This window comes from Penicillium alfredii (genome assembly GCF_028826965.1).
Source record: "Penicillium alfredii strain IBT 34128 chromosome Unknown utg000011l_segment0_segment0, whole genome shotgun sequence".
Classification (NCBI taxonomy): Eukaryota; Fungi; Ascomycota; class Eurotiomycetes; order Eurotiales; family Aspergillaceae; genus Penicillium; species Penicillium alfredii.
Genome location: NW_026622708.1, coordinates 1,756,614 through 1,782,204, shown reverse-complemented (window position 1 = coordinate 1,782,204; position 25,591 = coordinate 1,756,614). Strand labels below are relative to the sequence as shown.

General features: G+C 52.9%; 8 protein-coding genes across 8 annotated transcripts; 5 read left to right on the top strand and 3 right to left on the bottom strand.

The window, feature by feature from the left end:
- Window positions 1-572: 572 nt before the first annotated feature.
- NUU61_009086 (putative sterol o-acyltransferase (APE2)) lies at window positions 573-2,485 on the bottom strand (the record flags this gene model as incomplete). The annotated part of the gene is made up of 6 exons (XM_056659611.1): window positions 573-599; window positions 661-702; window positions 758-1,013; window positions 1,082-1,792; window positions 1,855-2,298; window positions 2,364-2,485. The coding sequence occupies 6 exons, from the start codon at window positions 2,483-2,485 to the stop codon at window positions 573-575; spliced, it is 1,602 nt and encodes a 533-aa protein (XP_056507904.1).
- Window positions 2,486-3,127: 642 nt separating this feature from the next.
- On the top strand, window positions 3,128-5,907 carry NUU61_009085 (AP-1 complex subunit gamma; the record flags this gene model as incomplete). Its single annotated transcript, XM_056659610.1, has 5 exons — window positions 3,128-3,137; window positions 3,205-3,328; window positions 3,391-3,579; window positions 3,630-5,745; window positions 5,812-5,907. 5 exons carry the CDS (start codon window positions 3,128-3,130, stop codon window positions 5,905-5,907), a joined length of 2,535 nt encoding a protein of 844 aa, XP_056507903.1.
- Window positions 5,908-6,712: 805 nt separating this feature from the next.
- NUU61_009084 (putative nucleotide-sugar transporter) lies at window positions 6,713-8,280 on the bottom strand (the record flags this gene model as incomplete). Its single annotated transcript, XM_056659609.1, has 4 exons — window positions 6,713-6,986; window positions 7,067-7,942; window positions 8,048-8,124; window positions 8,197-8,280. The coding sequence occupies 4 exons, from the start codon at window positions 8,278-8,280 to the stop codon at window positions 6,713-6,715; spliced, it is 1,311 nt and encodes a 436-aa protein (XP_056507902.1).
- Window positions 8,281-8,792: 512 nt separating this feature from the next.
- NUU61_009083 (uncharacterized protein) lies at window positions 8,793-13,457 on the bottom strand (the record flags this gene model as incomplete). Its single annotated transcript, XM_056659608.1, has 4 exons — window positions 8,793-10,175; window positions 10,240-13,011; window positions 13,093-13,195; window positions 13,261-13,457. 4 exons carry the CDS (start codon window positions 13,455-13,457, stop codon window positions 8,793-8,795), a joined length of 4,455 nt encoding a protein of 1,484 aa, XP_056507901.1.
- Window positions 13,458-14,987: 1,530 nt separating this feature from the next.
- On the top strand, window positions 14,988-17,112 carry NUU61_009082 (LMBR1 domain-containing protein; the record flags this gene model as incomplete). The annotated part of the gene is made up of 2 exons (XM_056659607.1): window positions 14,988-15,301; window positions 15,366-17,112. 2 exons carry the CDS (start codon window positions 14,988-14,990, stop codon window positions 17,110-17,112), a joined length of 2,061 nt encoding a protein of 686 aa, XP_056507900.1.
- Window positions 17,113-19,858: 2,746 nt separating this feature from the next.
- NUU61_009081 (BAG family molecular chaperone regulator) lies at window positions 19,859-20,946 on the top strand (the record flags this gene model as incomplete). The annotated part of the gene is given in 2 exon segments (XM_056659606.1): window positions 19,859-20,214; window positions 20,229-20,946. The coding sequence occupies 2 exon segments, from the start codon at window positions 19,859-19,861 to the stop codon at window positions 20,944-20,946; spliced, it is 1,074 nt and encodes a 357-aa protein (XP_056507899.1).
- Window positions 20,947-22,327: 1,381 nt separating this feature from the next.
- Window positions 22,328-23,981, top strand: NUU61_009080 (uncharacterized protein; the record flags this gene model as incomplete). Its single annotated transcript, XM_056659605.1, has 2 exons — window positions 22,328-22,426; window positions 22,524-23,981. 2 exons carry the CDS (start codon window positions 22,328-22,330, stop codon window positions 23,979-23,981), a joined length of 1,557 nt encoding a protein of 518 aa, XP_056507898.1.
- A 1,105-nt stretch (window positions 23,982-25,086) lies between these two features.
- Window positions 25,087-25,535, top strand: NUU61_009079 (glutaredoxin; the record flags this gene model as incomplete). Its single annotated transcript, XM_056659604.1, has 2 exons — window positions 25,087-25,237; window positions 25,378-25,535. 2 exons carry the CDS (start codon window positions 25,087-25,089, stop codon window positions 25,533-25,535), a joined length of 309 nt encoding a protein of 102 aa, XP_056507897.1.
- Window positions 25,536-25,591: the final 56 nt, after the last annotated feature.

The following is a 25,591-nucleotide window of genomic DNA, read 5'->3' as shown; positions in this document are numbered from 1 at the left end:
CCCCAGTATATCACCTAGTACTGGTAGGAACCCGTCCGATATAATTCTGCTTCCAGGATAGAGAGAGCTTGGATGGCGGTTATTGACTCTGCTACTCTTCAGGCTCGGATCACTACTTCACCCAGTATTCAGCCAAGCCGTGATCGACCCGTACTGTATTTCACTAGAAGGTAATTACTTATACTGGCGCATACACCTAGGGATGCACAGTATCTCGGAGAGGAGAAACTCAATGTGAGCCGGGCAAATGGGCCGAAATCCTGCAATAGCCTTGTGGCTGCCCTACACAATTCGTCCAGGGGGAGGGGGGCAACACTGACTCGATTCGTACCCACTTGGTTGGTTTTACAGAACCAAGGACTATTGTGAATAATTCCACTCTTAAAACCGCTTCTGATTTTGAGGGAATAATATCACGATTCTGTACAAGCTGGACACTGCATCTATATACATTGTACGCTGTGGATATTGCATTGCTCTCTTGCGGCCTGTAACCCTATTCATCCCTGATTTCTTGCGCCCCCCCCCGGTCATATATCTATTCAGGGGGCGGTCCCATGGATTCTATGTCTTTAAACCAGCACATAGAATACGCACATCTGTAGAAAATGACTCGTTAGAATCAAGTTCAAACCCCGTCGCTGAAGGACTCTCACTTACCATCGACAAACCCAGAATCATTGAAAACCAAAAGAAGATATTCTAATAAATATCAGGAAAACATCCGACAACTGGGGACTGGGGGAGGCCAACTTACATTGAGAGTGGTCCGTCCCCGGAAAAATCGAGACTTCTGCACCGCAACTATGGGCAGCTGCAGCATCATGGCCAGGAACCCATAGCCGCGCAGCTTCTTGGTGATACAACTCATGACCAGTTCATGGAAGACCGAGCTCACCAAGAATGTAATGAGCATGGCCACGGGTTGAGAAAAGCGGGACCGCGAGGGAAAATAGACGTGACGGAACAGAAAGTGGTGGACGGGAACATTCCATTCGCGGGAGAACTCGAGCCTGCAATAACATAAATGTCAGTATTGATCAATCAAAGAAGTGGCATATCCCATCGTCCTACAACGTACCAGTCACACGAGTTCCACCAGTCCGAGTAAAAGTGGCGATCAGCGAAACGAGTCAGCTCCGCAAACGCGCCCAGCACGTATTCGAAAATGACCAGGAACACCAACAAAAATGTGATCATGAACGGGAACAGGAGCATGCTGATGGTCTCAGCCAGGATGAGCGCTTTGTCTGCCGTGCTGGAAAAGAGCCCCAGCTGGGCGTTGGCCTCGCTCAGGACGGGGACGATGAATTCCTCGCTCGTCAGGGTCAACAAGAAGATACACCCAAACACAGCCATGGCCTTGTATGTAATTTCGGCCCAACGTCGTTCTTGTCGTCGCGGGTATTCCAACTCGTAGCAAAGTGTCGGGCAGAAGAGGTAGTCAATGTAATTCCGTACATTAAGATTCTGCGGGTACGAGATGTTGCCCAGAGGCGAGGTCAGCTCAGTAGCTAGATCCTCGCGCAGCCGGAGCAATGGTTCAGTCGGGGTGTCGGGTTCGTGCTGCAGCTTCATGGACGGCCGGCGTCGGTGGGGTTCCGGGTATCGAACGGCAACAGGGGACTCCGGCGACACTGGACCAGGCTTGTCGAGACCAGCAAGACGACGCTCAGTTTCACTCAGGTGTCCATTGTAAAAGGCATAAGAATGAAGCTTCATCAAGATCGTCAAAGTGTGGAGAGTGAAAAACACCTGGGCAGTCCAGGTCCAAAGGCGCATGAACGGCCAGCTATTGTTTTCCCGAAGGTCAGCAAGATTAAACAATTTCCAATCAAGACAGCCCAAACTTACTTGATCCATAAAAACAACCACAGAGCCTCGCTGATACTTTGCACCACCATGCCCCCGCGGGACCACTGCAACCAGCGTGGCCCGCTCCGGTACAGTCGGTGCAGAGGCAAGACGAGCCCCGAGGTCACAACCATGGCCAAATCACTGAGTGCCATCTCATACACATTGGCTGTCAGCAGGCTCCACACCCACACCCGCAGCGGATAGCCGGTATCCTTAATATTGCGCAGCGCCGTGGTCACCACCATGATGGCCAGGCCGATCCAGAAGAGAATGAAGAAACCCCGGAAATTATGGTAGTCGCTGTCAGGATCAAAGTGCGACACACGGGGCACATAGTCAATGGTATAGAACAGGCGGTTGCGTGCGCGCACCTGCTTTCTGGCTGTCGAGATCGAATGCGCTGAGGGGGGTGCATCTTCGGGGACTGGGGTGGACCGGCCACTACATTTCGCCATCGCATGAGCCATTGCACATAAAACATTAAAATTGCCAGATCAACACCCTACCTTGTATCTAGAGCAAGCTTTCCCACCGGGGGAGCAAGAGTCTTCTCTGCTTTGGAGTCGACTTGAATGGGGGCGGCGCGCGGCCGTACAGCTGAAGCATTCTGGGCAACGGCGCTAGACATCCTGGGGAGAGGATGCAAGTGCAAGAATAAGAAATTTTGACATCGAAATCCGACGAGTTGAATTCACAAACAAAGACACAATCCCACCGTTGAGCGACGGTGGTTTTATGAGGGGGATGTAGGTCGAGTCTCCGAACCCAAGAAAACAATGGGGCCTGGCACTACGTCAACGGTCAGCCTTAACTACCGAATGTACATACAGGGTCATGCCCACCCTGTCACTCTATATGCATCCAATACCCAATCAAAGCAAGAAAAATATCATTTTCCCTCATATTTAGCAAGATCTGTAGGTTCTATGTTCAGACCACCGGGTTGGGGCAGCTCAACAGCATATACCAGAATTCTGAAGCCTAGTTCTGCCTGAGGTGAAAACTAATGCCTCAGGCCCAAAGTCATGATCATGTGATGAGGTACACACCGCAATACGCACTAGACCACACTGGGACTAGTGCCACACCCACGCCAAGAAGCCAGGTCGAAACATCCCCAAGCAAAATGAGGCCCGTCCAGACATGATTACATTGTGCTCCAGAGGTCTTCATCAGTGCTAGCCATCCTGCGGGCCTTCTCCCTCAGCCCTCCCTATTCTTCCCCTATTGACCTTTCGCCCTCCTCACCCCGTCGGGGGTCGTGGCCACCATGGCTTCCCGTAAGTGCTGCCCGCCGCCCCTCATCGTCCCCTGAAGTTCGAGACTGATCACCCCTCGAATCAACAGTCAAGCAATTCATTCGGAATGTCCGATCTGCCAAAACCATCGCCGACGAGCGAGCAGTTATCCAGAAAGAAAGCGCCGCCATTCGAGCATCGTTTCGAGAAGAGAGCCACGACTCCGGCATCCGGTTAGTCCCCGCAGCTTTTCCCATTGACACACACCTGTCAAGCGTCTAATGCATATCTGCAGGAGGAACAATGTAGCAAAGCTGCTATATCTATTTACGCTCGGCGAACGGACTCATTTCGGCCAAATCGAATGTCTGAAATTACTAGCTTCGCACCGGTTCGCCGACAAGCGCCTGGGGTACCTGGGGACCATGCTGCTGCTCGACGAAAACCAGGAGGTGTTAACACTCGTGACCAATTCGCTCAAAAAGTTGGTTGTGGCAGTTCTGGACAGGAGAGAATACGTGCTGACGGACGCAGTGATCTCAACCACTCCAACCAGTATATCGTCGGTCTCGCCCTCTGCGCCCTTGGCAATATCGCCTCCATAGAAATGTCGCGTGATCTTTTCCCCGAAGTAGAAACGCTCATGTCAACGGCCAACCCTTACATTCGTCGAAAAGCCGCCATCTGTGCTATGCGGATATGTCGCAAAGTCCCGGATCTTTACGAACACTTCATGGAGAAGACCAAAATACTGTTGAATGATCGAAACCATGGTGTTCTGATGTGTGGACTGACCCTGGCGATTGACTTGTGCGAAGCGGAGGAAGAGGAGGAAGGTCCCGAGGGTGTGATCGAGATGTTCCGTCCGATGGCGGGAGGTCTGGTCCGCGCCTTGAAGGGCCTGACATCCTCTGGATATGCACCCGAACACGATGTGTCCGGTATTACGGATCCCTTCCTTCAGGTGAAGATTCTGCGGTTCTTGCGAGTGCTGGGCCGAGGGGATGTGGCGACCAGCGAGTTGATCAACGACATTTTGGCCCAGGTGGCCACCAACACCGACTCGTCGAAGAACGTTGGGAATTCCATTTTGTATGAGGCCGTACTGACGATCCTGGATATTGAAGCCGATTCGGGTCTGAGAGTGCTGGGTGTCAACATCCTTGGAAAGTTCCTGTCCAACAAGGACAACAATATCCGATACGTTGCATTGAACACGCTAAATAAGGTCGTCGCCATTGAACCAAATGCGGTCCAGAGACATCGCAACACGATCCTGGAGTGTTTGCGGGATCCCGATATCAGCATTCGCCGGCGAGCGCTCGATCTCAGCTTCATGTTGATCAATGAAAGCAATGTCCGGGTGCTGGTGCGGGAACTACTGGCCTTCCTGGAGGTGGCCGACAACGAATTCAAGCCGGTGATGACCACGCAGATTGGTATTGCAGCAGATCGTTTTGCACCTAACAAGCGTTGGCACATGGACACGATCCTGCGGGTTCTCAAGCTGGCTGGGAACTACGTCAAGGAACAGATTCTGTCGTCGTTTGTCCGCCTCATTGCAACCACCCCCGAACTGCAGACCTACGCGGTCCAGAAACTTTATTCATCCTTGAAGGAGGATATCTCGCAGGAGGGTCTCACGCTGGCTGCGACGTGGACGATCGGTGAATATGCCGACAGCCTACTTCAAGGTGGCCAGTACGAGGAAGAGGAATTGGTCAAGGAAGTCCGGGAAAGCGATCTCGTCGATCTTTTTACCAACATCCTCAACAGCACCTATGCTTCTCAGATCGTTATCGAATATATCACTACTGCGTCCATGAAGCTTACTGTGCGCATGTCTGAACCCTCACAGATTGAACGCCTGCGTCGCTTCCTCTCCGGCCGCACTGCCGATTTGAGCGTTGAGATTCAACAGCGTGCAGTCGAATACTCCAACTTGTTTGGGTATGACCAGATCCGCCGCGGTGTGCTCGAGCGCATGCCGCCTCCCGAGATCCGCGAGGAACAGCGGGTGCTGGGTGCGCCGACCAAGAAACGCCAGAGCAAGATTCTCCGGGGCAAATCGACCAAGGTTGCCAAGCCTGCCGAGCACGACCTGCTCCTTGATCTGGTGGGTGGTTCCGATGCGCCCGTCACCAGCCCGACAGCGAACGGATCCAACACAGCCGATCTGCTGGCAGACATCCTTGGCGGAGATTCGGGCATGTCGTCGCCGGCCCCGGCGCCTTCGGCCCAGAAACCCACAACCACCAGCGATATCATGGACCTCTTTGGTTCAAATGGCGCTACACCATCTCCCCAGCCGGCACAACCGGCCTCTGCCTCCATGGACCTTCTTGGCGGTAGCATGGGAGGCCCCGCGCCATCCACCTCGCCTGCCCCTGCTGCCGCCTCGGCACCTGCACACACTGCGCTCAACAAGGATGGCCTCGTGCTCACCCTGCAGGTGCAACGCAGCGGCAGTGGAAATGTCCAGATCCTGGCTCGCTTCCGAAATGAGTCCAACTTTGAGCGCTTTTCCAATGTTGGCTTGCAAGCTGCCGTGCCGAAGAGCCAGCGGCTCCAGCTGAGCGCCATCAGCAAGGCTGATCTCGATGCGGGCGATGAGGGCACACAATCTCTGCGCGTGACGGCAGTGAGTGGAGTAAGTTGTCTTTCATACACATCTCGCATTTCCCGAGTATTTGCTAACTGAATCTCTTCTCTGCAGGCCCTTCCGCCCAAACTCCGCCTCCGTCTCCGAATCACATCCAGCCGGGGCGGTGCAAACCCCGTCACCGACCAAGTGGACTGGACTGAGCCGTAAGCGGGAGCGAAGTAGAGCGACCTTGAAGACCGAGTGTTCTCTAGCAGACGAGTATGGTTTTTTTTTATCTCATGTTCCACACACACACCAGCCAAAACTCCCCGTTCTTATACACCCATAGTCACTTTATTTGGATCCTACCCTACCTCTATCCCCTTACCTAGACTTATTCTTTCCCTTTTTTTGGCGTTTCCCTTTTTCCTTTCTCTTTCTGGGGGGTTTCTCTTGTACATGCTTCATTAGCAGATGAAAAATTTCAGCGTATGAGCAATGTGGTTCGTGCGGATTCTCCTCTACCTCACTCGGCACGGACATAGATATCCGATATCCAGCTTTTAGAGCCACGGCCGGACTATTTGCGTCAAGGTCAATATCCCAACCTCTAGTCCTGCTTGATAAATTAATTTTGAATAGTTGAAAAGAAAAAGAAAGGGTGGTATTCTGATGTAGCTACATTTCCCAGATTATGACTACTTATATTCCATCCTAACCGAAAAACCAGATAAAGCCAGATAAAACAAGCCAACATGCAAAGAAAAACATCCTAGCAAAATGCAGGGGCTCTATATTCCCATCGATATGGACTCAGTCCATCCCGAATCAAGGTCTGTATACCTATATTACTCCCAAGACGAAGCAGAAACAGAACTGAGAGGATAACAATGAGATGCAAAGGTCACGAGGATAGATATGGGAGAGAGAGAGAGATAGAGCAAGGAGCAAAGGTTTGAGGAACCCCAAGCCCCAACAAAAGAAGACCAAAGAGAAGAAACGGGTAAGCTCTATAAAAATCAAGCAACCTTGCTTAGAGATGCTCAATCGGCTCCTCGGGAAGCAGTAGTTCGCCCTCGCGCCGTTCACGGGGCAAGCAAGCTTTGAGCGGGGGGCGGACGATGTCATTGAACAAGAAGGTTCCGTAAACGAGGAGCGCAAAACCCACGACTTGCAGCCACTTGAAGGACTCCCAGCCCAGGCCGAGGGAGACCAGCCAGATGAAGAGCGTGCGGCAGGTGTCGATGGTGCTGCGAGAGGTGGCAGAGACAGAGCGGGTGACGGATAGGCCAAAGAAGTTGAATCCACTGGAGAAAGAGATCAGTGAGCAGTTGCAGACATAGAGTCGTATGGAGATAATAGAGGGGAAAGGGAAAGAGATACATACCCAATGCTGATCATGATAAGAATACTGGATACAGCCACGGCTCGGTGGCTAATCATCTGATGCCATCCTTCTTTCATGTCGAAGTAGCCGTAGCGGCCAGCCGCCGTCCGCCCAACAGCCAGATACAAAATGATCATGCCGACGAGAGTGACCGAGAACCCGAACACGCCTTCCCAGCCCACGACCTGGATGGGTTCCATTTCGTAGTTCTCCAGGATCCATTCCTCGAGAACAAACTGCGAGGCAGTGAAGATCTGGGCGGCGGCGATAAGCAGCACGCCGACGACCGTCTGCACTGCCTCCGGAGTACCGGCGATGGCACGTGCACGCAGCATCATGCGCGAGGCACCATCCTCCTGAGTGAGGTCATGGCCCGACTCGCCACCAAAGAGTGCACCAGCGAGACCGACCAGAGCCACGCCGAGGACGACCACGAACAGCGCAGACCATTGGTAGAGATAGAGCTTGCGGCGGAGGAAGAGCACGCTGAACAGACCGACAAACAAAACAAGGGCCCCACGCGTCATCTGGTAGATGCTCGCCGCCACGAAAAGAAGCCCGACGTTCATAAGCGTCGTGCCTGTAATGTCGCAGCAGGACGGCGCGGCCAGGAGCAAGATCCTCCACCCGCGCAGCGGGATGCGGGTGTCGTCTTCTGGGAACGGTTTGGTGGCGTCCCTGCGCGCGGCCTCGGGCCCGTCAACCGCGTGGTCTTCATCATCTTCGAACGACTCATCCTCGCCATTCACAGGACGATATCCGCCCGCGAGAAGTGGCTCGGGCTCGCGGGAGAGACGCGGTGCGATGTACCGGCGGTACAGGATGGATAGCCCGAGCACAAGCCAGCAGCCCATTTCACCGACGAACATCTGCGCCCTATTAATCAAAAGAGACAAATAGGTAATGTTAGCTACCATCCTCGCCCATTGTATCCATATATCCATATCCATCCTTAAATCGATGTCGGCTGTGTACACCTACGTCTGAATGACCGGCTGTTCGAACAGCTTCCACTGACTGCGGTCGGGGGAGTCGCAGTTCCGAACACATTGCATATCCTAGACAAGAAAGATTGAGATGTTAGCAAGAAAGCTTTTTCATCTTCGAGTCGAGTGGTCTGTATGCCTTACCTGGTACTTGTTCAGAATGGTGTTGCACACCCCGGTCACGAGCATCATCGTGACCAGGAAGGGAATGAGGGCGGTGTTCGCCATGGTAAATAGAGAAAGCAGACACAAGATCCAGTATAGGTTATGAAAAGAGAAATACACAGAGACCAAGAAGGAGGGATGAGCCCAAAGGCACAGGAAGAGAGAAGGCTATTGAGGGCGAGGAGACAAAGCGGAGGTCTTATCAAGGCAGCTGATAGCATCATCAAGGCCCCACAGGGTGGTATGGTACCTTCTCGGGTGGTCCCCAAAATACTTCACTATGGAGACTACAGAATTACAAAATTATGGGGCTCACTTGACATCCGATTCACATGGAATTGACTCTGGATTGATACACTTCCGGAAATGTCCATTGTCCTTCAACGCCATCGCTGGTCCAGCTTCAAGGACAACATTCAAGCAGGGGGAAAAAAAAAAAGACAAGAAAAAGCAGAAAACCAGGCAGGACCCTCGCAACGGGTAGTGTACACGCATCGCTCCTGAATCCTATGTACGCCGAAATGAATATCTGGAAACATTAAAGCAAGAAAAAACAATCGTGGTATCGGAGCCCATCACAGGGCGGGAATAACCGGAACGCCGGAGTCAAGATTCAGTTCCTTTTGCTGCCGTTCGAGGAGATCCCAGTCCACTCGCACCCCGTGGATCTCGCCATCAGAGTTATTCTGAATTTCGGGTGGGATGGCCATCCAGGCCGCTGTTTCCGCAGCAGCGTCTTCGTCCCAGGGAAGTAAGAAGTCATCCACAATAACAGCTTCCTTGGAGTCTTGCTCCGGGGTCTTCGTCGCCAACGCAAGGTCCACTGAGTCAGGAGTGTCTTTTCCTTGGTCTTGGAAAAACTGGTCGGTCTGTTGCATGAAGAAATCATCCATGAGATCGAAGGTGGGGTCACGTCCAAGGATCGGGGAGAAGGTGTCGTGGAGGACCTCCAAGGACATAGGGCAGTCTGCCCAGGGGTCTTTAACCTCGCTGCCGGGCAGCTCGGATTTGTCGGTTTCCTTCTTGACGTCCTTGCTAGGAGAAGGCTGGATACCCTTGCTAGACGGTTGGCGGGGAGTGAGCTGCTGCGCAGACACAGCTGGGGACGCGGACTTGGTGCCGAGCTGGCTAGCAACGCGAGCCATGGGTGTATTGGTGGTAGCAGGGGTGGGCATCCCCTGTTTAGCAGGAGAGGCCACAGGACCCAGCTTGCTAGGCGCAGGGCCAGACGTAGCAGCCTGTTTGGTGGTGGAGGTATCGGATGTCAAGCCCAGGCCAATGGAGATACTGTCAAGATAGTATTGAAGGGGATCCTCAATAATCTCTTCCTCCAGCTGGTGACTATCTTCAACATGTCGGTCCAACGCGGCCTGGGTTGGGAAGCCCTGGTAGTGGTGGTGGCACTCAACAACGCCACACTTGAAAGCACCGGCCAGAGCTGCGGCCGTAGCCTTCGCCTCGTTCGTTGCCTGCTTGTATCTGGCCGCATTAGCCGGAGCAGCGCTGGCCTGCATAGGAGAAGCACCGGGGCCGGCATGTGACTGCTTTCTCTTCTTGGGCGGAGGAAGTTTCAGCATCTCAGGTGCAAGCCCACCTGGACCATACGCATGCGGCACACCCTGCGGAGACGGTGCCCCAAATGGTGCAGGTGCCACTGCTGCGGCAGACTGGCTAGAAGCACGTCGGGCCCGTTGAAGGGCTTCTTCTTGTTGCTGCAACTGCTGGAGATTGGTGGCGTTCAACGCCGGCATGCTTGCTTGCGTGGTCTGTGCAGCAGGGACTGGAGCCTGGGAAGCATTGGGCCGTTGGTTCTGCTGTTGACTCATACGGCCGATCATCAGCTGGAACAACCTCCGGATGAAAAGAATGGCGCCGCTCAAGTAATCAGAGGAGACAGTGAAGTGATCCTTGACAATCCACTCTGGCGAAGGCTTAAATTGTTGCATCAGTTGAATGCGCTAGAACGATATGAGAGTTAGAATTTAAAATGATCGCGAGAAAGACGAGTATGGGACAACATACCATCGCAAGCAGGTTCCGGACATTCTTCTCCTGGCCCTGAACCTTCGCAAACCACTGCACCAAGACATCCAGGCGGCCAAGCAGATCCAAGGCTTCCCGCAGTTGCTGTGCCATGGCTGCCTTCTGCTCTGGAGACACAGGAATAGGCTGCGCAAGCGGCGCATTCTTTGAGATATCATTGTACACCTCCATGACCTGCGGCGGAAGGTTCCTGTTCCAGGCATCCTCCGCAGCCGCCCTGCTAATTACGGGACCACGAGCCTGGCCCTGCTGTTTCCGTATGTGAGCCTCAACGGCCTGTCGTTGCTGGGGACTCATCGCGGCAAGCTGTTCCTGCGAGAAGGGGAGAGCTGGCCGGGGCGGAGCAGTCGTAGGAGCGCCGGGAACAGCCGTCGGTTGCGTCTGCTGAGGGGTCGTTGTGGCTCGAGTCTCTCCAGTCTCGTCTGCATGAGGCCGCTTCTTCGATGCTTGTTTTCCAGGAGCAGCCTTGCCTCCCTTAGGGGCGGCACCCACTTGCGGCTTTGCATTCGAGGCTTGAGGGCCAGCAGGCAACTGCGGCTCTTGGGAAGGAGCTCCCGGTTGAGTTTGCGGGCCAGGCTGCGGCGCAGAAACGGGCGGCTGTGGCCCTGGTTGATTCTGCTGGGCGGGCTGCAGGTTCCCATCGAGATGCGCTGCTCGGTTCTGCGCTGCCTGCATGAGATGCTTTTGGCGGTTTCGGTGGAGGATCTCGCGAATCTGGTCATCGGTAAAATTAGGTGATTGAGGGCCCAGCTTCTGACGAGCCATTTGAATATCTTGGACAGTGATCGGTCGCATCACAGGCATATTGACAGGAGGCTGGGGTTGACCAGTTGGGAAGCCCTGCGTGTTCGCCATTTGGCCCTGGGGCCCGGTGGGTAGAGAAATACCAGGACCCTGACCACCGATGGCTTTCGATTGAGCAGTGAGAATCTGGGCAAGATGAAGTTTCTGAAGTGTCATCAGCTTTGGCAAGTCCACGCCATTCGACAGTTGTGGGTTCTGAGCAGCCCATTGTTTGAGTTGACCCCAAGTCTTGATGTGTTTAGGCACCGAGGACGGGTTGCTGTTCAAGATGGATGGCGGGAAGACCATGCGGTCCATATCCCTTCCCTGCTCCGGTGTCATCTCCATCCCGTTGTTGTGCTGCCGCAGGAGCTGGAGTTTGTAGAACTCATTCTGGCGTTGCTGCCGTTGCTGCGGAGTCAACTGCTGGCCGTTGAGCGGCTGACCCTGAGGCGGTGCGCCTGCCGTCATGCCCTGTGGTAGACTCATGGAGTTTCTCAGCCTGGGGTTGTTGGCCATCTGTCCATTAAGCATTGCTTGGCCTTGACCGGGTTGAGAAGGGTTTTGTTGCATGGATGCAGGCTGCTGCGCCGCATTGGCTCGAGCCATATTGTTCGCCAGCGCGGCACGACGTTGATTCATCAGGAAAGCCTGCAGCTGCTCATTTGACATCCGGGAGAGTTGCTCCTGCACCGACTGCGGGAGACCCTGAGGGATCTGCGGTCGCCCTGGTACTCCCGGCTGCGAAACACCCTGGAGACCCGCCGGGTGTTGGCCAATATTCGGAGGTCGGGACGGAGGTCGGTTTGTACCTGGAACTTGGGCGGGAGACATTTGACCGGGAGCCATTGGTTGATTAAGCATAGGCATGACGGGGCTTTGCTGCGTGAGCCGCGGCTGTGTCTGGTTCACCTGGCCACCATGTCCCGACATCGCCATCTGGGCCTTCTGAGCCGCCTGGGAACGTGCTTGAGCTTGTGCAGCTTGAGACTGTTGAGTCTGGAACTGCATTCGGTCCTGGGGAACATTTGAGCCGCTCTGAAGGTGCTGCTGATTAAACATTTGGGGGTTGACGCCGGCGCCATTCATGTTGGCCTGGCCGTTCTGACCCATCTGTTGCGGAAACATGTTTTGACCGTTCGGATATGGCTGCTGGTTCATCTGCGATGAGCTGGCAGGGACCACAAGCTGACCAGCTTCTTGCGAACGCAACCCGTCCGCTTGCTGACCTTGAATGTTCTCCACATTACCGATGAACGCGGTTTCGAGATTCTGGCCAGGGTTCCCAGAAAACGCCGAGTTGCGCTGGAGGTTCATCATGTTCTGAAACACTTGACGCTGCTGGGGGTTCATCATGGGATCTCCCATCATGGTACCATTAGGCTCGACTCCGGCGTTAGGTGCACCTCCCATTTCCATTCTGGCGCGACGGTGTCTCCTCAACTGGTTGAGAGCCTGGGAGCGGAAAAAGTAGGTCATGGGCTCCATGTTCTTTCGGGCCAAATACTGTCGCTGCTCTGGTGTCATGTTGGACAGATTCATCTTAATTTTTTCCATATCCTCCGGGGAGGTTTTGGCCAACATCGAGCTCGCCAACCGAGAAACATGGTCGAGGTCCTGGGCGGAGAGCGTGTTCAAATCATCAGGAAGCGGGACGCCATTTCCCGGGCGTTGTTGAGCCCGTTGTTGTTGTTGTTGTTGTTGTTGTTGGAGGATTGACTGTTGTTGGCGCTGCTGCATTGCTGCCTGCTGGTTCGGATCATTCATCCCCATCGCCATTTGTGGCTGACCAGGGACGGGTGAGGTCTGTAGGTTCCGGTTCATCTGTTGTGGGAAACCGCCCTGGATTTGATTCGGCACCGCGCCCGCCTGGGGCATGATTCCACTTTGGTACGCGACCGCGGCTTGTCTTTGGCGAGTGTCTTTGATGTGAAGGAGTTTTTCCGTGCATTCTTTATCGTAATCATTCTAAAAGAAAAAGACGGTGTCCCATGGTCAGCACCTGCTTGTCTCAAGTCTCGGGGATAAAGTGACAAGGACGCGACGAACCCTCTCGGTGGCCTTTTGGAATGCTTTGTGCTCAAAGCTCAGCGCGGCTTGAGCAGCTTGGTTGAGATCGATACGAGGTTGGATCAAACGAAGAGAGGTGATCCTATATGGGCGCCCAGAGTTAGCCAGAAGGAAGACGCGAAAAGCGATCAGGAAAATATCACTCACATCTGGTACACATTCATCGCCCGAGTTTTGATAGGAACCTCTGTCTTCCATCCCACGTACGGTCCCTGGCTCGACAACACCTGAGCGACATGGTTCATAATGACCTGGGCATTTTCGTTCTTTGGCGGCGGCTGCATCCCCGGTTTCACCACACCGGGCATGGCCCCGCCAGGATTGGGGAAATGAGCAGGATTCATGACAGAAACCCCATCAATGGGGATCAGGAAGCAATCCGCGAAGAGAGTTCGTTGTGGTCAGCATTCGCTAGGTTTGCCACGTTCGCGCAACTGGCAGGTGTCGCGAGGATTGGAGTAAAAAGCAGAAGAGAAAAAAGAGAGGCGAATGCAGGGCAGGATTCGTCCGAATGTCGCAGATCAGCGGGAAGGGGAAGAAAAAAAAGAAACGGGTGCTGGTGTGGAACCGCAGTGATTCGAGTCGATCAGGGTGGGTGGGGATGAATTCAAAACGGCCCAAACGGAGGGCAGGAAGGTGGAGGAGCGCAACGAGCGACCAACGCGGCGGAAAAGCAAGGCGTTCGGGCACCAGCGGCGATTGGAATTCCAATTCGCTGACGAAGGCCTTGTGGCCTGAGAGCGAATGAGGTCGACGGGCGCAGTCGCAGGTGGATGGGATCCGTGACAGGGATGCTGCAGCTTCTGAGTCGCACGGGGCCCCCGTCGGAAAGATAACACAAGGGAGGAGTCGGGGATTTGAGAAGAAGGAGAGAATCAAATCAAAGAGAAGAAGAGGGTTGGAAATGTATTGGAATCTTGAGACACCAAGGTGCGCACGGATTCTCAAGATCGGGGAGGGAAGAGATGTGGGCCGGGGAGAATGGAGAGTCGATGAAGAGAGGGAAGAAATGGGGATCAAAGGAAAAAGTAGCTTGGGTAGAGTTGAATAATGCGATAGTAGAATAATCGAATGTCGAATAGCGAAATAGCTGAATAGCTAAAGAGCAACAGTTCAAAAGCCCTGGAGATCAATAAGAATGAGAAGAATGAATGGTATTGACGGGTGTGTCTGTATGGTACGGGCCTGTCACACCAGCCCCGACATTGTACCTGGGGTACTTGGTGACGCAAGGTACTCTTCACTGCCAACCACGTACCTCGGACACCAGATCCGTACTGACAATATGTACAATAAGGTACGAGTCATACATGGGGTCATTCGCCATAATGTGTAACCCTCTTCACCCTATTATTTACTGGTCTGCTATTGTTGATTGTTTGAATTGTTTATTCATTCATGATGTATGATGTACATGAATATAAGATCAATAAGTCTATTCACTACTTATCCAATCATGTCTCCAACCACGGTCTACACCCTCAATCTCATACAAGTGTATGTATCTCAAACACTGTGACATACTTTGATCAGGTCCGGCAAGCCGTTTGGGTCTTCGTCTGATCCGGCCAATTGGCTGAGAATATTGTGGTACTGGGTACTCCACTCGGTATTGTGGCGTCCGCGCAATCCAAAGTACCCGGTACTTGGTGTACTTCGCAGCACGTCGTCCACGGGTGCGTAGTCAGAGCTTTAGTCAGCCCTCCTGGAAACGTCAACTGTTTCCATAGATAGCGTAGCGACAGCCACACTGCCTCAACTCACTCACTCACTTTCTCTCTCTCTTTCTCCTCTACGGGATTTTCTTTCTTTGGTGGCTTCAACCCCCTCGCCATGAACAACGGCTGAAAATCCTCTCCTTTTTCCTCGTCACCATGTTGTCCGTTTCTGTCTCCGTGCCGTCCGTCTCTGTAGGCTCCAACGTCTTCTTCGCCTTCGCCCTCTGTTTTATCTCCGCGCTGGTATTACTGCTTCTGCGACGATTTCTGACCCTTCGCGCCACCCCCGCCTACCTGATTGTGCCAGTTTTTCTGGCGCTCGCGCTGCCCGCCAGCGTCGTTCTCCTCGTTCCCATCGACCTAGCATCCAGCTCTCGCGATGGTACTAGCCCCTGGGCTGTATGGCTACCGGACCGAATGGTCCTGGTATGTTGGCGGATCGCCTACTGGCTGATTTTTTTCCTCACTTGGTAAGTGTTCGGCAACTTTTTGATGGCTGTGATGGACCTGTCACTGATTTTCATGTCTTGTCAGGGCCATCCTTCCTTTGCTCGGCGAATACGTCGACTCAGGGTACCGCGAACCCAAAGCACGCCTCATGTACTCCCTCCGCTCCAACGCCCGGTATCAATTGATTGTTTTGTGCTGTGCGATAGTGGGGTTGGTCTACGTCTCCATTTCCAACGGGTTCAGACTCACGTCGATCAAGGGTCTCGTCATGGCACTGGCGTACATGTGGGGTCTTGTTCTCGCCATCTACCTCATGGGTCATGGCCTAGTATCCATCCCCCGCAACTTGTTCCGGAACGCCGACGTGAGTGGTCGGTTGCGAAGAATCCAAGTCCATGCGCCCAAGATCCATGATCGCCTGATGGATGCGGTCAATGAATTGGAAAGCCTGAACTCGCAAGTCGCCCAGTTGCAACGGCGCAAAACCGGCACCGCCCGCGATTTCCAGGACTGGATCGAGGATCTTTCAGAAGGCTCAAATAGTCAATCCGACGTGCGCGCCCCTATCCTCGAATCCCCAGAGACATCCGGCACAGTTCCCTCCATCATCACAGAGCGCTATCTCGCCGATCTCACGAGGCGGCTGCAGCGTGCGCGGCACATGAAAGTTCGGTTTGTGGATGAGTGGGATCGCCTGGTTCAGTCTGCCTCGGACCTCCAGACTATCATCAACTCTTCCGCCTCGAACAAGCTTGATTTTGGTCATTCTCCTCGCCGATCATCTTTCCTTCCTCGTGTGAAGTTTTTGAACCCTTACCTGCGGTATCAACTACACTCCAACGTCATTCCCGCTATGAGACGCGCGTTCGGTGCGCTCTTTGCGGCAGCATCTGCGTGCATTGTGTGGTCGGAATTGATCAAATCTCTGGCGCCCCAGTTGTCCGCCGTGAGTTTGACCGTGGTTCCAAACCGAAAAGACGTCGGGTTTGGAGGCCAGATCACAGCCTCCGCCTGGCTGCTATACATGTGTTCTGCTGCGCTTGTGGGTGTCAACGATGTCAAGGTGTGGGGAAATCGGGCTCTCGTCCGCCGCAACACCTACGGCGAGAGCGCGTGCTGGTACGCTGGTCTGGTGGCCCGGCTTACCGTGCCAATTGCCTACAACTTCTTGACCTTCCTGCCCAAGGACTTCCGCCGGAACACGACCTTCTATGATTTCCTGGGTCAACTCATCAACCTCACGCCACTCTGGTCAGGATTTGATTTCATCTTCCCCATTTTTATCCTCCTGCCCGTATGCGCCACCCTTTTCAACCTGTACGGCCGCATCAAGAACGTGTTCGGATTCGGACTCGCCGATGAGGACGACTACAATGACGTGGAGAACAACCCGGCTGGGTATGGCTTGGGCGGCTGGCGCGAGGGGCGCGACCTCATCGACCGTGAGCTCAACGGCTTTGGGTCTCTGGCCGTATCCTCTCGCGGTGGCCGCTCAACCTGGGCGTCAGATCGCAGTGAGGAACACTCCCCCGGATCATCCCGGCTACGTGTCGCGGCTGCTGATGGCTCTCGCTCTCCGCGGCCTGCTCAGAGAACAGTAGCTACACCGACGGTTGTCGACGGCGATGAAGAAGACGAAAACTTTTTCCAGTCTTTTGCACACCGCGTGCGCAACACTTTCGAGACTGCCAACACGCCACAATGGTTCCAAGGCGAGCCATTCCGGCTGCCGCGCTGGATGTCTGGCGACAACACCACCACCACCGAAGAGGGAGGTATCTCAAGACTGTTTGGTGGTCGGGCAGTGCCTGGCCGGTTGCGACTGGGGTAGGTGGGACCCAATGCTGATTTATAGACTATGTTCCCTCTTTCCTTTCTTTCCTCCCTTTCTTTTGCATTGTGTGGTGTTTGGGTCTGTTCCTTCTTTGGCTGCTGGACAGTGTAATATAGGATGATGATTGTACATACCATGGTTTCCTTGGTCTAGATAATGCCCCGGCTGGGGCATTTGGTATTTCTATCGCTATTCATATAACAAAAAGCCGGATAAAACACTTCGAATGATTCTTTTAGAGTAAAAAACTTGGTTTAAGTCTGACGCAGAAATATTTCACCGTCACCTGCTTCTTTCACCTTACAAGACTCCATTTCCCTCCCTTCTCCTTCCCACAGCCAACCTCTCCTACGACAAGTTAGTATTCAAATGACTTTAAAGCAGTACTTGAGTCTTTCCTCTCTGCTCCATACTAATTATATCCACCTGTGGCAGAAAAGGTAGCATATCTATATGATATCACGTGATACTCAAAGGTTCTGATCGCCCCATTCCCCTTGGAGAGCACTTTCTGCGCCGCCCCATCCATCTATTGCCTCTATGGTCTAGTTGGTCATGACGCGGGTCTCATATCATCACATGACGTCTCTGGTAACAGAGTTGAAATCCCGAGGTCTCCAGTTCGATCCTGGATGGGGGCAGTTCTTTTTGGCCCTGGAAGGCTTTTCAAAAGCTTTTTTGCTTTTCTTGCTAGAATTTTTTTTTTGAAAATGCTTTTCTTTTTCCCTCACTAGGCCCCTATATCCAAGGGTTTTTGCTCGCAGATTCATGAGAATACACTTAATGTCATTCCTTCCGGCTTGCAGCCCTTGCCATCTTGGGTTTTTCATGATTGCCGCCCACCTATAGTGCTGGCGCAGCATCAACGCTCTTGGATGGACAAATTGCCGGCTTCTGCTTGTCGTTGGGTTTTATATTGACGGCTGAAATACCTGTCTAGCAATAGCTCCGCTCTGATTGGACACAAGCCAGCCAGTCAATGTGTTGCACAAGAATCTAATTGATATTGAGGCCCGAGATGAGCTATTCTTTGTAGTTTTCTCTGTCCTTACAAGGAGGGCATGCGACGATATTTGTGTGCCCTTACCCATAATGCTGATCTGTATATAGAGGATATCTAGCAGACCCCATTGGTCTGACATGTTCTACAATCGAAGGAGACTCGAATGCCATTCTCGAGAGCTTACTATGCAACTGGCTTGATATGGAACACCAAAATTGGAGGGGTGGCACGTTGTATTGTGCCTATGGCAACGCAGTTATTGATCAATAGAGACACCAGCTCAGAAGCGGCAAACGCATTCTAAGGTATCTCTTGAGGTACACGCCAAGGTCTCGGACTCGGCCACTAGCCTCTAGCCTCCTGTCTTTCTTTCTTTCTTCTCTCCTCCTTGAAATGTCCTCTAATGTTTATCTTTCTTTTGTTTTATTCTAGCTATACCTATACCCTGTAGGTGCATTCAAGAGAAGATCCTCTACCTTTTACTTGTTGAGGCAATAGTGGTTCTATTATAAAATGCCTCTCTAAAACCCCTATATTTTGTGTTACTACGTCGGGCTCATATGTTTTGTCTATCAATAAAAACACTTGATTCCTCAAGTTTGTTCATTTTCTATTTGGATTGACCGAATATCAACCAACAGGTCTAAGGTATTTTATCAGGGAAAAATGGAAGTCACTCTGGAGGCTGTTGGCTAACAGGTGCTTATTGTGATCTTGTCGTATGCATTATGTTGCTCTTGGGTTGAAATTGGGTCCATTTTGGTCTTAGTATCTAAATGGTCTAATTTGAATAGTCTATGGAGTGAAGTCGAGGTGACATATTTAGTGGACACAGTACCCACTAAGAAATCAAGAAAAAAGGAATTAAAATGGAGTCAATCCCATTCCAGGTTCTATATATGACCTAGATTCTCACCAGCGAAAATCACAAGAACGCTGTGATACCACATGGTGCACTTGCTGCTGTCTAGTATATGTGTACCAGATTACAACCCTGACAGTCGAATCGGGGTGTATCAACCAGCAGGATATAACGATAAGGACATTCAATTGGAATAAAAATTATAAATCAAAAGTAATATCTAAACTGCAACACTAATATGGATCGATAATTAAAGAAACCTGGCTTGAAGTACTATACAAGGTGTATGAAGTCAAGACATTCATGAAAGCGCTAGTAAGAGACCAAGCATACTCCAGTGGATCAAGTGAAAATCATGGCCCCAAAAAAAATAGTGTGGCTCCGTATGGACAAGATAGAGCTAGAGATGGACTAAGTTAAGTGGAGATAAAAAAAATAAAATAAAAAGAATGCCCCCATCCAGGATCGAACTGGAGACCTCGGGATTTCAACTCTGTTACCAGAGACGTCATACGATATGAGACCCGCGTCATGACCAACTAGACCATAGAGGCAATTCATGGCTAATTGGCGCTTATCTAAATTTACCAGCCAGTAAAATTTCTGGCAGCCACTATAGGCAACACTGGGGTACACAAGGCACCCGTTGACTCCTCATTTGATGAATCTGATGTAGCCAGGCCTGGTCATGGAAAATGAGGGAAATTTGGACGACAAACTACGCCATCGCCGCCTATCGGAGGGTACGAGCACACAATTGCTCGCAAGAATAAAAATGGCAAAAAAAAAAGGTGCTCTCCGCCTTATCTGCCTGCTTGGGGATCAGCTTGGGGGCATGACCTCACTACCACTTGTCCTCGCTGCCGCTCTCTCAATCCATGACTCTTCTGCCATCGCCTCTCGCTCACTCCACTTTGGGCGAAAAGTGCGCAGTCTATTTGGACCACGTCACCGACCATTTCCCCCCGTTCCTGCACTCCCTCCGTCCTCGATTGGACCCGCTCCTGACCTACCTGCCCACACCCTTCCGCTCGCTGGCGCAAGCGCTCCCATTTGACGCCGACGAACAGACCACTGCTCTCTGTGTGGCTGTTCTTGTCTGTGTGCTCTCCCTAATCGTGATGAGCTGGCGCAACCTGTGGCGCCGCTCGCCCAACTACTCATCTGCCCCGCGTGTCCGTGACGACGACTTTAGCTATATCCGACCCGACGACATCGTCGATCCCCCTCTCATGTCTCTCGATACAGTGGCCACCATGGCGGCACTGCAGATGCCGAACCCGACATTCTGTGTCTTCGAAACCGTGGGACCATCTACCCACTGCATTTCCCCGCATATGCGATCGACGATGGCGAGTTGACCGTCGGTGGCCTACGCCAGGAGGCTGCTGCAAAGATGGGAGCAGAGCAACTGAACTGCGTCAGATTGTTGTACAAGGGCAAGCTGCTCAAGGATGACACACGGACATGCAAGACCGAGGGGCTCAAGCAACACTCCGAAGTGCTCTGTGTGGTTTCGGAAGTGGGCGCCAGCACACCGAGCGATGATTCCGACTACGAGAACGAGAGAAATGATAGCCACGAAGGCCTCCAGCCGCCTTCTCGAGAGGGACCATCGAGGCTCGCACCACCGCGGCCCACGTCCTCGGGTCGATCGGGCACACCATCCCCGGCTCCCAGCCTGAAAAATCTCCGCGCGCCGCTGGAACAGGTCAATGTCTTGACAGCCTACCTCCAGCAGGAGTTGATTCCCCTCTGTGATGAATACGTGACCGACCCGCCCACCGAGCCCAAGAAGCGGGACTTTGAATATAAGAAGCTGAGCGAGATCATTCTCGCACAGGTCATGCTCAAGGCAGATGGGATTGAACCTGACGGCAACGAGGCTGTCCGAAATGCGCGCCGCGCCCTCATCAAGGAAGCGCAAGCCACGCTGAACCGGTTGGACAAGGTCGAGAAGCTGTAGAGTGTGAATTGACCTATACCCCATTTTGTGCATACGGTGCGGGGAAATCGGGAACTGGCATGAATATAGACCTGGCTATTTACTGGAATTGGTGCTTGGACGTATCACCTGTCGGGGAACTCTACTAGATATAGTCTGGGGGGGGGGGGGGGGGGGGGAGATCGGCGGGCCTTTGTGTGAGCAGTCTCCCGCTCAGACCCAATAAATGCATCTGTCAGAATCTATCAGCATCCGCAGTCTATAGTCTATATAGCTTGTATCAATTTGATTTTTGGTCAAATCTTCCGATTCTCGAGGTTCAGTAGGGGGTTACGCGAACTAGTGATGATTCTACGGCGCCCGTTACGTTTTTTTAGTGGGATCTATTTCGTAGCGATCGGCATGGTTCAGGGGCATCTTCTCCACGCACGGTCCACTGGGACTGGGCTGGATTTTTGAATTTTCTCTAGGGAAGAGGGAGAGTATACATAGGCAGAGGGAGAGCGAGCATATGTATAAGAATAAGATACAGTAAACATCAAAAGCCCTTTGATAGATACTTATTACAATATGAGAATAACACCGTATTCGCACTCCTGCGTATCATTGCCTGGGGACTGTGGCCTATAAACCTCTCGTGCTATTCCCACTTGGGCCGAGTTTCGTTAGTTCCAAGTTTGTCCTCTTCCTCTTCCTCTCTTTCTTTCTCTCTCTCGGAGATCGTGTGTCTTTTCTTTTCTTTTCTTTTTCTTCTCTTTTTCCCTCTCTCTCCCCCCGTGTCTGCCCCGTTCTTTTATCTCTTTCCTACTGCGCTCTTTTTACTCTACTCCCCCTCCTTATTCTGACCGAAACCCACACCCCTCGTGGCTCCCTGAATTACAGTACTTAAAGACTTCTCGACTCCCCCGGTTGAAGACTCGGACGCGATCCCCTGTTTTCTCTCCCAGCATTGTGATTGTTAGCGTGGGATCCAGTACTCTCTCTCTCCATCCACGGAACCATCTCCCGCGCCCCAGGCCTCACCCGTGGATCGCGACGGGGGACCACAATTTGCCCACCTGCGAGAGGCACGTACGACCCTGCGAGTTTGCCTTGGGTTTGCTCCACCGCAAAAACACCCCCCTGCAGAGTATTTACAATTTACTACTTTGGGTCCTCTCCACTGCGGTGTGCGGTTCCTCTTTTGCCCCCCCTTACCACCGCCAAACTTGCCCCCGTTTCTCCATCCCGGCTCCCATCGTGCGTGACGGGTTTCGGCTAGAGATTGGGATGGCTTGATCGGGCCAGCATTAACCACAAGCCGACTTACTCTTATCGAACTGTGACGATCTCTCCTATTTTCAAAACAGGTTCCAGCTGGACTGGCCTTTTTTTTTTTTTTCTACAATCTTCCGGACTCCCAATGGCGGGCGTCGCTACCGCTGCTTATTCTGCAGATGCCTTGACATCTGGCGCTGCGGATGGCTCTCAATGGGATTATGCCGTCCCGATTGGCTATGAGGTACGCTTGACCTTTCGCGGATTGTGTGGTGCAGCTACACGAAGTCTCGTGGGCACTGTCAGCAGAAGAAAATTTACTGATCTCACATTCCCCGCAGGAAATTCCTCAGTCAAAACCACGCTCCTCCCACGACTCGAACTCGATCCGCGCCCGTTCTTCCCGGAATCGTAACTCTAATGGCTCCCGAAGCTCGTCGGTCTCTCGAAATGTCCACGCCCACGACTCCTATATGGCTTCCGGTCGAGGTCGCAGGGATCACAGTCTCAACCGGCATGGAAGCGAGGTAGGCAGCATGCGAGAGGCCTATGGGCACGAACAATCGGCTCGCCGAGAACACGGAGAGAGCAAGGACGGGTCGGTCGTGCCGCCGGGCCAAGAAACGAACCAAGAGAACTGGATACACCGGGATAAGCTGGCCAAAATCGAGAGTGAGGAACTTCATCAAGCTGCCATCCTCTTTCAGCGACGAATCAGGGCAGAAAGCAAGTCGAGCGCGGGGCATGGACGGAACCATGATTCCCAGCACAGCGCTACCAACGGAGGTGGTTCGACTACTTCGCCTACTGCAGAGCACTCGGAACCCTGGCCGGAACTGCGTGAAGAAGCCAAAGCCGATGGCGCGAACGACGAGGATGATGAGCGGAAGCACTGGGACCTCCGCCGACCAGAAGAAATTGCTGCCGACGAAGCGGCCTCGAGTATCTACAGTCACCCGGGTCTCCGCAAAAGCTCCTCCCGAATACCCATTTCGACAGCCAGTCCTGCTCCCCTCGTGCCCAGCGTAGGCCGTGATTCCCGCGGGCCACGGAGCCGGGCTGCGACAGATGAAAATGACGAGAGCCAAGCCCCGAGAGGCCGCAGAGCCAGCGAGCCTATCGCTGTTGAGACAGAGTCGTCTACTCCCTCCCCCGAGAGCCGTCCGGGCAGTCGCGGGGCCAACACTACCCCCAACACCCCGGCTAAGAAGACGCCTGCGAAAGCCACTGGCTCTGCCAACCGGAAGACTTCTGCTCCGCCAACGAACAGAAAGACGACCGCTCGCTCGCGTGCCGTATCAGGCAATAATTCGTCGCAACGACCAACTACTCGATCCGGCGAAAGTCGACCAACGACCGCGGCCAACCGACCCGAGGGAGACCCGCCGTGGCTGGCGACCATGTACAAGCCCGACCCTCGCCTCCCGCCGGACCAGCAGATGCTCCCCACGCTGGCGAAGAAGATGCAGCAAGAGCAGTGGGAGAAGGAGGGCCGAACTCCCACCACATACGATCGCGACTTCGCCCCTCTTGCGGTTCACCCGCAGGATGCGCCCCCGGTCCCAGCAAAGACCGAGGAGCCTATTGAACCTCTGAAACCTGAAGAGGAACCTCCGAAGCCGCCCAAGAGCCCGGAACCACCGCGGCCGAACACGAGCACCGGCTACAGTACTATGCCCAAGGTGCAGGATACGCCCCCGTTGGGATTGGGAGTCAATCCCAACTGGAACCCTCCCGTGGTCTCAGCTCCGGAATCAATCAAAAAGGAGAAGGGCTGTGGATGCTGTATTGTGATGTGATGGATGTTTTCTTTTGGCGCCCACTCTTTCCATTTCCCCATTCTTTTTCCCGCTTTTCATCTCTGTTGAACTCCCCCGTTTATCTACTCCCAAGATACCTTGAATCTTTGCCCCTCTGATTTATTCCCTTTTTCTCTGTTGATTTTTCCAGCGTCTCCGGCGGGATGGTGTTCTGTCGGTATTTTGGTCTTTCGTGTTTGAAGGGGACTTCGCCTTCAATCCGCCCTTTCCCTTTTCTCTTCCCGTCTATCAGAATTATTTTAATTCGGTGTCATTATTCCCACCGGAGCATGGTCAGTTTCTGTTGCATGCATCCCTTCTTTGTCCTTCCTTTCTGTGATCGTTGCAAGTGCTTCCAGCCGGCGAGGCAGGGGGAAAAAAAACCCTTCTTCGAAACTCCCACGGACAGGCAATTGTGGTTCAACCTTGGAAAGCACTAGGTCATACTGATTTGGCTATGGCTCTTGGTTGCATCTTCCCTGAGTTTCCTTGGCCTGTCATGGGGATTTCCCTCTTTTCTTCCTTCTCTTCTGCATTTTCTTCTGAACATTTACAGCCACTTCTGCCATATTCCCAAGCTTTGCAGCGATTCTTTTTTATTTTTTTTTTTTGTCTCCTGTTCTGCCGGGTTGTACACCTCAACGGGCACCCAGGCTAGGTACCTATAGTTGAGCGCACAGGTATACACCGAGTAATCAAACATGGATCGATCCAGAGATAAGACAGAGCGATCTAGAAGCAAAACTACTGACCTCGTCCATCATCTCACACTGAGGGTATATTTACACCAAAAGAAACCTCGGTCCTCTCATGGCGTGCTCACCCTCGATGAAGTATACGCTGACAAATCAAATCTATCACCTGACATCATCGCCATCCCGATGACCGAATCCCCTCGTCCCAACGCGGATCCACGGCTATCTTTTCCTACCTTCCCATCTTTTGTCAATAACTTTCTTTTCTTCCCTTTCCTCTTTCTTCTCTCCCCCGTAAAAAAGAGACCGTATTACCCTCGGTTTCTTTTTGGGCTTGTATCTAATAGCCCAATATTTCGTTCATCTTCCAACGCCTCTTCGGCTCCTTCGCCGCTCCCAACCCCTCCACCATGGCTGCCGCAAAGACCAAGGCCCAGACCCTGATCAACGAGAACGGCGTCGTCGTTTTCTCCAAGTCTTACTGCCCTTACTGCAATGCCACCAAGCAGCTGCTGAACGAGCTCGGTGCCAAGTACACTGCTCTGGAGCTGGACCAAGTTGGTGAGTTTGCTTGCTCGTGCTTTTCTTTCCGTAAAAGATATCAAGTTCTGGAAGAAGCGAATGCTCTCTTGCCTCATTTCTTTTCATTCGTTCATTTTTATTGGGTCTATGCTAATCTCTCTTGTGTGTCCATGTAACAGACGACGGTTCCGCTATCCAGTCTGCCCTCCAGGAGATCTCGTCCCAGCGCACCGTGCCCAACGTCTTCATATCCCAGAAGCACATTGGTGGCAACTCCGACCTCCAGGCTAAGAAGAGGGATCTCCCTGCTCTGCTGAAGGAGGCTGGTGCGCTGTAAGCGCTGTTCCCCTCCCCCCTCTTTCTATGTGTGTATTCTAGATGGTTTTTAGGAGG